Genomic DNA, 12,290 nt, shown 5'->3' on the forward strand with positions numbered 1-12,290 from the left:
GGACAGTTTGCTCCAAGCGCTGAGAGCAGCAGGTTGGAAGCAGAGGCACAGAGGAGCACACAGCTCTGAGAAGCAGGGACGGTTTGTGGGGCATGTCACTCAGGGGAGGAGCCGGGAGCTGCTCTGTCCTAGGGGGTCTCCTCAGAAAGCATACGCTGCACTCTTGGGCATTTTACATATGACCCACAAGAGGTCTTGCTTGGCTTAAGCAGTGTTACTCCAAATGTTTTGTCCCTCTCACATTTCTCTTATGAAATCAATTGATTTTTAAAAAATATTTTTTTATCTTATGTATATGAGTGTTCTGTTTGCATGCACACCAGAAGGGGACATCTCATTTGTGATGGCTGTGAGCCACCAAGGAGTTGCTGGGAATTGAGCTCGGGACCTCTGGAAGATCAGCTGAATTACATCTCTGGGCCCCATCAACAGATTTTTGTTTATTTGTTTTTGAGACAAAATCTAGATCAGGTGCGCCTTGAACTTACTTTGTACCTGACAGTGACCTTCAACTTCTGGTCTCGATACTCCCTTGGACAAGGCAGGCAAGCACTCTACCAACCTTTCAGCTACATCCGGATGACACGGTGATAATCACAACTGTTTTTTGTTTTTTTGGTGGGATTAAGCATTTGAACCTAGCCTTCCACATGCCAAGCAAGCACCCCACCATAGATCTCTATCTTCTTTCCTTCGGACAGGCTCTCACTTAGCTAGCCTGGAACTCACAAGGTAGGCCAGGCTAGCCTCAAACACAAGTTCATCTATATTTCTGTCTCCTGAGTGTTGAGACTCTTTGAAATTAAAAACAACAAAACCTCATCTATTTAGCTGCTGGTGGTATAAGAGAAACCCTGTCTCAAAGAACAAAAAAATTATATATGTTTATATTTGTGTGTGTACACGAATACCATCTACCTGTGTGGGTCAGAGGAACAACTTGTTGGAGCTGATTCTCTATCATGTATGTACTGGGAACTTAGGAAGTCAAGTTCACTGGGAAGCACCTTACCTACACTTGTGAACTCACAAGTACAACTTCCTTACTTTAGGAGACACCAAAATCCAGGGGAGAGTGGCAGTTTGACAACGGGACTCAAAGGCCATGTTGAAAAGAACATTTCTTGTGAGTTTTGTGTGTGTGTGGTCAGAGGACAACTCATGGAAGTATATTCTCTCTTTTCACCATGTAGGTTCAGGGATCTAACAACTGAGCCATGTGTCCGACTGCCAAAGGTCTTTTAACAGTTTCAGATTCACTTATTAAACATTCTCTGGCAAGCATTAATTAATCAACTAATTCATTTTAAAGACAGAGTCCTGAGTATCCCAGGCTAACTTTGAACTCACTGTATGCCAGAGGACAACCTTGGGATGATGGGTCAGCCAACTTATTGGCCTCAGCTCATGTGATACTTTGATGCTGGGGTTCAGTAAGTTGCTCAGGCAGGCAGTGAACTTGCCACCCTCCTATCTTGGCTCAGGACTGGTTGGGATTATAGGTTTGTGTCACTAGGCTTGGCTTTAATTGCATCTTTTATTACCCTCCTGTTGTCCCTTTATGAATAATTACAAACTAATTATTAGCCAATAATGAAGTCTTAGCACCGTATTTGGAGATTTCCACACAGTTCATTTTCCTCCCAGCGATGGGAGGTGGGTGGACCCTGTGTACTGTGAGAATGAGGAAGGGAGTCACTGAGTGGTTAGGCCACATGCCCAAGCTCACTCCCAGGCCACAGGTGGGAGAGCCAGGGTTTGTTCCACAGCCTGTGCCTGGCTAAACCTGAACCCCGTGGCCTCCATCTGAGGCATGAGGCAATAACCAGGGTGATTCATCAAACCACCCATGGAAATGGCACGGAACGACCCAGGCCTGCTGTGGAAGACCAGATGCTGCCAGGAATACCTGCTGATCCAGATGTTCTCTGTCCAACTATTGAACTCTCAAGCATAGCATTCTTGCTTCTGCTGACACCAAGTACAGGCGAGAGTGGCAGTGTGATTAGAGGAAGGGACTCGAAGGCCATTTACTGTGTGTGTGAGTGTGTGTGTGTGTATGTGTGTGTGTGTGTGTGTGTGTAGGCCAGAGGACAACTTGTAGGAGTGTGTTCTGGCCTTTCACTATGTGGCTCATGGATCTAACCAAATGAGCCACATCTCTGGCTACTAAAGGCCATTTAACACTTTCAGATTTGCTTACTAAACATTCACAAACAGGCGAATTTTTTTTGCAATTTTTACTAGTGATGTGAGTTACTACAAAGTGTGTATCTTCAATAGTTTGTTTGTTTAGTATTTGAGGCAGGTTCTCATGTGTCCCAGGCTGACCTTGAACTCCCTTCATACCAGAGGATGACCTTAAGTTCCTAATCCTCCTCTTTCTCCCTCTTAAGTGCTCAAATTTTAAGTGTAAGCCGCTGCAAGCAATATATGTGCTCCTGGGGATGGAACCCAGGGCTGCATCCTAGGAAAATGCTCTACCATCCCTGGCCCCGCTAGGGATGAAGTTATCTGGAGGCAGCCCTTGTACTGACTTTCATACTAATGCTTCATTTGGAACCCCCACCAAAGAAAGGTCCACTGCTGGGGACACCCCAGGGTGGAAGGCCCAATTAGCCCCGACTACTCGTGATATCGGGGTGTAAGAGGCTTCTGGGACGCAGGTGCGGCTTTCTAGAGCAGGCTACAGTGCAGCTGAGTCACCAGGGCTTGGCATGACCTGCCACGCTACTTCTGTCATGCAGGACAACTGTTGCCACAGCAGCTTCTTCAGTCCTGTTGTCTGTGGGCATCTGAGGCTAAAAAGTACATTAGGTCCCATACTGAGAAAGGAAAAGGCTAGTGTACACACACCAGGACCAACAGGACCCGAAGAATAACAACAGAGATTTCCTCAGGGGACTCTAGCCACTTTAAAATTTCTTTCCCACACACACAACTTCCTAATTTTTATAACATATACCCCTGTATTCATTACAGAGAGATTGAACAGTGGTTACCCTCACACACCGCCCCAGCTGGGGCTTTCCTCACCGAGTTCTAAAGAGTCCTCGGAGGCTTTCACCCCTGCTCCTGGCTTTAAAAGCGGCCAACTATGAGAACAAGTCATAGCTGTGGCCTGAAGGCCAGCCCTCACTGGCAGCACAACTGCAATCAGGTGGCCATACCCCTGTGTACAGGAATCGGTCATTATTCATGTTTGAAAACCGTCTCGGGAAAACTGCGCGCGCCTCCGCCTATCTTACCGAATGCGTATCTGCTAGGCACATACATCGCCTACTCTCAGACCCACATTGCATCCTGGTTTACTACACAGCGCTTGGAACAGTGCACACAGAAGCCTCACAGATGCCTCAGATCAAGCCCCGGAGGCGGCCCCTGAGGGCTAGAACGACTGGCTTGGGGTCCCCGCCTTTGTCGGAGCATACACTTGGACGATGTGCTGCCTTTCCAGTAACATTTTTAGACAGTTTCTAAGAGGCAGGACTTTAAAAAATTAGCATCTATACATTGTGTGTGTATATATGTGCGAGCACATATATGGAGGTCAGAGGTCACTTGTAGGAATCAGCTCTCTTCTACTCTGGGAGTCCTGATGATTGAATTCAAGTCTTCAGGTTTGGCTGAGCCCAAAAAGGGGCCGAAAAGCAAACTTTTTTTTTTTTTAGGTTAAGAAAGAATTCTTTATATTTTATGTGTTTTATGTATTCGCGGATCTTCACCTTAGGAAAAAATAGTTATAGATTTTGACGAATATCTTTACACTGGAAAGCAGTTAAGCCAACTAGGAGGAGGGGTCTCTGCTGGCCCTTTTAACTGAGAAAGAACAAAAAGACTGAAGCATTAAAATTGTGGGTCAAACACTGGAGGTATACCTCCAAAGCCCTAGAGGGCGCCAGAGCACCATCCCTCAACCCTCGGGCTTCTTGTATGTAAGAGCAGCACATTAAGTTTTAAGGTTATTTATATATTAAATATAGCATGTGTATTGTTACATATTAAACATCATCTTTCCTCTATTAGTTGCTTCTTTCTCCAAGGTTTATTACTGGGGGGAAGTCCAGAAAGGACAGACACCTGCAGTGGGTTGGAATCAGAGATGGAACAGGTAGAAAGTACCAGGGCATATGGCTTTTCTTAACTCTGGGATTTGGAGAGTGAATGCTTCTCTGGTCCAAAGGGCTTGCCTGTGTAAACACTTCCTGAAGGCATAAAGCCCCCAGGACTACGAAGATTCGGCTTGAGTGGACAGGTTTTCTGCGTTGTTTCAAATGAGATTGGTTCTGGTGATGAAAGAAAGTAATCTCGTTGCTGCTCTTCAATTCTGAGGGCCATGCGGGCGGGCCCCAGGAGAACGCCCTGAGAATCATTCTGCAGAATGAGCCCCCTTGGGATATGCCTAGGTTCTGGTCTCCAATGCAGGCTGTTTTGAAAGATGACATCCTGAACAGCCTCCCTGTAACTTCATGGAGCCCCACTGAAGTTAACACACTTCTCTGTGAAGTCAAATTTCTAATGGGAATTGTCCTTTAGCGTTTATTCAGTAGTGAGTGCTTGTGAACTGAACCTAAACGACGGAGCAGGAACCATGGTAATGGGCTCATCACAGACCGAGGAATGAGGCACTACTGTGTGCTCTGGGGTTGCATTCTTTCTCTCAGCAGTCGACAGTGTGTAGGTAGAAGATAGGTGTGGTTATGTGCCTGCAATTCGAGCACCGCGAACTGCCCAAGGCAGAGCTCACAACGACCAGGTCGATATAGGCTATAAAACGACATTTTGCCTTTAAAGCTGCCTGGGTTGGATGTTCTACAGTTCCTAATTTTAAGGACATCCCTGAGCAGGTGTGGTGGCTCAGTGACTGTCAGCCTCCAGATCTGAGTTCAATCCCCCAAGTGTGGGAAATTGTCCTGTGACTTTGACATGTGTGCAGGAGCACACAGACACACACTCCACATATGTGTGCACAGACACACACATTCATATGCACACGCACAGACACACACCACATGTATGCACACACATGTACAATACACATCCATATATGCACACAGTAAAAAATAAGATATAATAACAGTTTCAGACTGCCTTGATGAGGAAGCCACCTCACTTTCTATCACCACAGATCACCAGCCCTTCAGGGACTCTCAGGCCATTACAGTAGTTACCAGCTACTAGGAAAACGTTCTGGGCTGGAGAGATGGCTCAGCAGTTAAGACTGCTCTTCCAGAGGTCCTGAGTTCAATTCCCAGCAACCACATGGTGGCTCACAACCATCTGTAATGAGATCTGACGCCCTCTTCTGGTGTGTCTGAAGACAGCTACAGTGTACTCGCATATAATAATAAATAAATAAATCTTAAATAAAAGTGCTACTTCAAGCTGTAAGTAGCCAAGATTTCTGCTTCTATGCTATCCGTCCGTCTCATCACGCTTAGGTAATTTCCCCTGAGTTATTTATTTAGTTTTTACTTTTCCTTGTGGAGGTTTTCACCGACACTTTTCCATGCGCTTGATTTCACATAAGCTCAGTGTGGAGATTCCGAGAAGGAAAAAAAAATATCCCGTCTATGTCTTGTCTGCGTCACAAAATGAAGATCAAACATGAACGCACTCAACACGGAATGCACATGAGGGTCTAAGCACGGGGGGGGGGGCGGAACAGGGGTCTAAGCAGTGATGGGACAGGGTGGGGGAGGGGCCTAAGCACAGTGATCAAGGACAGCGACTTTATGTCAACATCTAAATACTGGTGTCCCTAAGTGGTTTTTCTTCCCTCCTCAAGACTATCTTCTTGTAACACTTTTTTTTTTTTTTTTTTTTTTGGATACCTGTTTCCCTGGCTCTCAATGAAACCAACAAGAACATAGTCTTACCAGTCTCAGGGTGTGGCCCGCACTCTGGTGCAGCTCCCTGCGGGTTCTCTGTGGGGAGTCCAGTGTTTGGGTGGCATGGGGTACGGGCTGGTCCACAGTTGTTGGGGACAGAGCTGTCCCCCGGGGTGGGAGTTCCCCGAAGTTCCTGGTACAATGAGAAGCAGAAACCATATTAACAGCTTTTCAGGGTTTCTGCGTCCGTAGAGAACAGGGTTGGGTGTTGGCCGATCCAAAGAGGCTCGGCGCCTCTTTAAGCCTCAGGGCTTTCGACTTTCATATGGGGATAAGAAGACTTACTGAATCTCAGAAGTTTTAAGGAAAAGATGATTAAGTGAGGATAGTTATAAAAACAGCAGGTGAGGTTTCTGAAGTTGGGAGGTGCCGTCTGACATTTTGTAAGGATAGCCAAGATTGTAAAATGGATTCCTAAGCTTGAGAGTGAGGAAGAGGGTAAACTGGGAGAAATGAGAGCAGTGTGTGGTGCAGCAAGATTTCCCTTTATTTTCCTTTTCTTCTACAGAATGCTCAGCACAAAAACAAATTTCAAACTCACTAAAAAGTCCAATTGTATTTATCTGAAATTAGTCCACTGAGTCAGTGTGTCATGAAGTGGCCCAAAGGTAGCAGCAGAAGACGGGGGTGACGTGTAAGGTGTCTTTCACAACTCTTGTTAAAACTCATTGTGAGAAGTGTCAGTCATCAGCCAAGGGAAATGAAACAGAAAAGCCCAGAAGGGTGGACAGAGGTGGGAGAGGGAAGCGCCCCTGAGTTGCACATTTTAGAAATAGCTAATTTCCCATTACGAAGAATTTTACCTTAATATACAGTACTAACTTGGACTGGGGAGAAGGCTCAGGAACACAGTGTACCCTGCACACATGAGGGTCCAGCACCCAGGTAGCAATGCAAGTACCAAGGTGTGGCACCCACTGTAGAGAGGTACGGTGTTTCTTGCCTGTAGCCCCAGCTTGGAGGCATCGCGACTGGTGCTCACTTAGCTGAAAACCAGTATGCTCCACTTTAGCAAGAGACCCTGTCTCAAAGAAATAGGACAGACAGCAATAGCATAGAAGACATGAAACCCTCCTCTGACCTTTGAATATGTTCCTGGGAGTGCATACCTGTATGCACCACACACACACACACACACACACACACACACATACACACACACACACACACACACACACACACCACCACCACCACCACCGTCAACAACAGCAAGAACACCACCACCACATTACAAATCTTTTAAAACGTGCTGCATACTAAAAGAGAAGACATTTGCTTTGGTTTCCGGCTTCTCCTACCTGACGATGCCTTACAGAGAGTGACACACTCTACTCTGTCATAGAGGTCATATTTCAGAACTAAATTTTTTATGACAAACATTTTATTGTTCATTCAAACCCACCCCACTTTCAAAACACGTATTTAACATTTATTTATTTTTGGTTTCTCGAGCCAGTGCTTTTCTGTGTAAGCCCTGGCTGTCTTGGGACTTGCTCTATAGACTAGGCTGGCCTTGAACTCACAGAGTTCTGCTCACCCCTGTCTCCTGGTAGCAGAGATTAAAGGCATCTCTCACCGCTGCCCTCCCTTTCCCCCATTTTAAAAGGTTTTATTTATTTTCATGTGTATGAGTCTGAATGCACGTCTGTGTGCCTCATGCCCTTGGAAGCTAGAACGGGGCATCGGATCTTCTGGGATTAAACTTAAGGAAGGTTATAAATTGACATGGTGCTGGGAACTGAGCCCAGGTCCCCTAGAAGAATACCCAGTGCTCTCAGTGACTAAGGCCGTCTCTCTAGCCGCCCGTTCTTACTGCAAAGATTTTTAAACTATTACATCTCAGGCGGGGATGGTAAAAGCACTTGTCCCTAAGCTCAACACTCTCAGTTTGATCCTTGGGCTCTTTACATGGTGGTAAGAGAGAACTGAGTCCTTCAAGTTGGCCTCAGACTACTGCACTTGCAGCTTGGGATGTGTGTGTGTGTGTGTGTGTGTGTGTGTGTGTGTGAGAGAGAGAGAGAGAGAGAGAGAGAGAGAGAGAGAGAGAGAGAGAGAATATGCACACACTAAATACAATTTAAAAATATACAAACCTACCACCCTCCCTGTGTTATCTGTGTTTGTGTGACAAAGGGTCTCGTTCGTAGCCCTGTCTGATCAGGACTGCTGCTAGCATGACTGAACTGTGACACCAGATCTGGCAAGAACTATTTTTAATACGTGTGAGTAATTAGGAATTTAAAACCCTGATCTGGACTTCTCGGATGGTGAAACTGTGTGTGCAGGGGAGACACGGGATGCTGGGGGTCGAACCCAGAGCTGTGTGACAGCATATGTGCTGCACTGAGCTACGGAGCTACGTCTCCTGCCCTGACGATACTTCCTAAAAGGAAAGAACATGCCCACCAATTCCATGTGAAAATGTGAGTGCACACAATTAAGAAACAAAGACTTCTACCTCATATGGATTTTATGAATGTCCACTTTAAATGACAATAAACTATCGCCATTAACATGGCCTTAAGATCATCTCAGATTCTTTGCTCAGAGATTGAACAGTTTCTTTTTCCTTCTTTGCTAAAGAGATGTACTGAACAGCTAGATAATAACTAACATACAAACAATTAGTATCAATTAACTTGCATTCAGCACGGTGTACTGTGAATTTTGAGTGGACTCAGCCCTGTTATTTGGCGTGACAGCATCTTCGGTTCTTTTTTCTTTTATTGAGACGGGGGTCACATTATATAGCCCGAGCTAGCCTGAGCTAGCCCAAGCTAGCTTAAAACTCAGCAACCCTCCAGCCTTTATCTCCTAAGTGAAGGGATCATAGGCATGTACTGCTTGCTGCCCCTGAGGGTTCTCTGTATCCCTAATCCCACAGGATTCCTATGCGGATCTTGAAAGCAATCAAAGATCCCTCCTAACTTCACTAGCTGGAGGGAATGACAGTTAATATCTGCCACAACCCTCAGCCAACCAAGGCAGACAACAATCCCGTGCCCAACAGCCCAGAGAATCAATCAAGGCTCGGGAAGGCTCAATGTTATCACCTAACTTGTGCGAACTAGGCTGTGACTTGGCCCCAGGCCAGGGCTTTACTCCCCCCACCCCACAATGCCTTCCTGTCACGCTGGCCCTGTACCCTGCAAAGGGAGTGAGTACAACACTTGGGCTTAGTGACTTCATGAGCCACCGTAGGAATGGTTACTCACTGAATGACTGTGGAAAGGTAAACAAACCACCCAGTCATCATCCTTCCCCCCAGGTGACCCTGTGTCTTTCGAAGTGTAGACATCCCACAATATCCAAACTTAACAGTTAGAAAAGCGAGTAATCTACCTTCTCTGCAGTCCCACTTGGCCGATGGCCGGTGACAGGGTCTTTCACGGGAGACGCACACGGTCCATTGGCTGTTCCACCTGGGACCACCTCAGCATCAGACCTCTTATAGTGTGGGCTGATCCTGGCCACCGGCTTGTGCCTGGACACCAGATTTTCATTCTTCTGTGGTGGGGAGGTACTGTTTTCTGGGTTCCTTGGGCTCTGGGTGTCTGCAGGGACTCTGTATTCCAGTTTCGGTGAACTTCTTGACCCTGACATTTCCTTTCTTCCAGAGCCCCCAGGCCCATTCTTGGAGTTTTCTACAGAGCCTGGCAGGCTGGCTGCTTTGGGAGGGGTACCCGCCGTTCCATCCAGGATGCTGTGCCCCGGGTCCAGCGAGCTGCCGAGGAGAGGCACGGAGCAGGCCTTGCTGACCAGCGGTTTCTGGAGACGTTCATCCTGTTTGTTCCCGTTAATACTTTTGGAAGAGGTTGTCATCCTATTGTCATCCTCCACCAGAGGCCTGCTGGGACCTGGGAGGACTCCCGGGAGGGAGATGCAGTCCCCCTCACCATCAAAGTCTTCATCTTCGCTGCCATCATTGTTGTCATAGCAACGCACCCTCCTCTGGCGGAGAAGAGGGTTCCTGAGGACCTGTGGGCTTCCGGGGAGACTGGCTTGCCTGGCGACTGTCACCTGCTTATGTAAGAGCCCAGAGGCCCTCTGGCTTCCAAGTGTCACGAGGCTGTTAGCCCTGGCTTTACCTTGCTCCTTATGAGCTGCAAGGGATGGAGAGAGAAGAATCAGACAAAACACAAGTTCCCAATCTGGCCTGGCTTTATAACCTTGTAATAAATCCCAGTGCTTGCCCTTGCCAGCCCACGCTCTTGATCAAGGGTAAGTCTGCCTTGTCCAGCCACTTAATAAAACCACTCCTGTGACTGTTCCTAAGTACTTCTGAATTCAATTCAACATCCCAGGCATGACCTCTGGGCCCCGGACATCCATGTAAACAATATGGCTTCTTGTGCTCCAAACAGCACGGGCAGCCAGCCTATTACTTCTCTTTTTCTTTGCCTCACCCCACTTTTATTTTTATACACACAGACCTATTGGTACGCACCCACACATGCACGTCTTTGTGTGTTAGGGACCATGAGAGTGTGAACGGTGGTGGGCAGGCACATGGTTACTACATGGGCAGAGGCTGGAGCTCAACCTTGGGAATCTGTCCTTGCCTTCCACCTTGTTTGAGCAAGGGTCTCCTGGTTTTTTGCTATTTCATATCACAGGCTAGCTGACCTGACAACACCCAAGGGTCCTTCTGTCTGCCTCCCATCTTGCAGTACTGCAATTACTGATTTCTGACTTTCCACGGCTTGTAGGATCCAAACCCGCCCCGACATTTGTGCTTCAAGTGCTTTACCCACTGAGTCATCTCCTCACCCTTAAGACCACTGACAGAAACCAACTCTAGGTTATTTAACTTGAATGGCGAGCCTTTTAGAGATGGAGAATTCATAGTTCAGCTTCAGTTTGTCCCCCAAGTTGTTGGCAGGGGTGGGAGTTTCTACCTAAATGCCAATGCAAAGAACTCCTCTCTACCAGGCAGGTAACCCAGGTAACGTGTTCCTCACCCCTGTGTTCTCGTCACCTGAGGTCCCTCCCTTAGCAAGGGGGAGTGGCCCACAGCCCACGCTGTCTACTTCTCCAGGTGAAGGGCACCTCTGAGGCATGGCATGTATCCAAGTGACTCTGCAACTCTTTCACAAGCTTTCGGTCCATACTACGGTGCAAAGTACAGGCTGGTCGTTTGCACACCCTACTGTGGCTCCCCTGAGCCTGCCAGCGTCTGCCCCTCTCAAGCTCAAAACACTGGAGACGAAAAGGGAACCCTTGACGGCAGAAGTCCGGGAGCTCGATGCGTTCATGTCAGATGTCATTTGAGCAGAGGCTTGAGGATTCTTGAGCAGAAGTGACCTGCTAACAGTGCCTCTCACAGTCACATTTCTCCAACTTATGGTTTTCTAAGGAGAATTCAGCTCAGAGCCTAGCGAGGGAGGAGAACGGGAATTTGCCCGGGATTCCCACCATCGTGAGTGTCTTGGGTTGCCCACTCTGAATTGATGCCAGGAAACTCAAGATGGCATGTTATAAATGGCATGTAAGAGCTGCCTGGAGAAGCCACCTTCACCTCTGGTTACTAGAATGCATGTCCAGCTATTTGCTGTTGCATGGACGGTTTGTCACTATGGCCAAGAGCAGATGCTGCCTCTACTCAGCTAGGCCCCTGGTTTCCAGCTCTCTCTCCTGCTGTCCTGGGCAAGACAGACCCCAGAGGCCTCTGGCAGGGATGGGGGATCTACTTACTATTTATTATACTGCTAAGTCTGGGGTCCCCTGGAGCTTTCCTGCTTACCAGAGGGGACAGGAAGCAGGCTGACATCTTCCGAGGTGTCATATCCACTTCCAGGGTGGTCCTCGTCCTCAGAGCCGGCCACCACAAAGTCTGACAGGGAACCCTGGCCATCATGGACAAAGTATTGGGAGAGCTCAGATTCGGAGAGGAGTGAGTCCTGTTGGAGAAAAACACGCTGCAGAATCGGGAGAAGCACCAGAGGAGCACAGCCCCATCAATGACTGCCCATCTTCTCGGGGGCACGATGTTCTAATTCCTGATCACTGGGGACAGCTGTGATAACGACAGCCCGTCTCCGTTTACTGGAGGGTGGCTAAAGCCACATCAATACATCAAAACATGAGCCAGATACTGTTTTTAGTTGGGGTAGAGGCACATTTTTGCAACAACCAGAAAAATCTACAATAGTTTTACTTAGGTGTTTATTCATCTGTTTGATGTGCACTGGTGTTTTTGCTTGCATGAGCGTCTGTGTGAGGGTCTTGGATCCCCTAGAACTGGAGTTACAGACAGCTGTGAGCTGTCATGTGGGTCTTGGGAGTTGAACCCGGGTCCTCTGGTAGAACAGTCTATCTCTTAACCACTGAGCCATCTCTTCAGCTCCTACAACTATCAACTATCTCAGCAAAACAAAAAGCAAAAACCACTCAAGGAGA

General features: G+C 47.5%; 1 protein-coding gene across 2 annotated transcripts in view; it reads right to left on the bottom strand.

The window, feature by feature from the left end:
• Positions 1-12,290, bottom strand: part of PDZD2 (PDZ domain containing 2) — a 218,509-nt gene that overhangs the window by 15,996 nt on the left and 190,223 nt on the right. For both annotated transcript variants that reach the window (XM_080933679.1, XM_080933680.1), the window contains exons 16-18: positions 11,635-11,791; positions 9,234-9,994; positions 5,880-6,024 (exon numbers count right to left, since the gene is read on the bottom strand). In XM_080933679.1, coding sequence (XP_080789805.1) covers positions 5,880-6,024; positions 9,234-9,994; positions 11,635-11,791 — 1,063 coding nt within the window. The remainder of the gene's footprint in view (positions 1-5,879; positions 6,025-9,233; positions 9,995-11,634; positions 11,792-12,290) is intronic.

This window comes from Micromys minutus, assembly GCF_963924665.1.
Source record: "Micromys minutus genome assembly, chromosome: 20".
Taxonomy (NCBI): domain Eukaryota; kingdom Metazoa; phylum Chordata; class Mammalia; order Rodentia; family Muridae; genus Micromys; species Micromys minutus.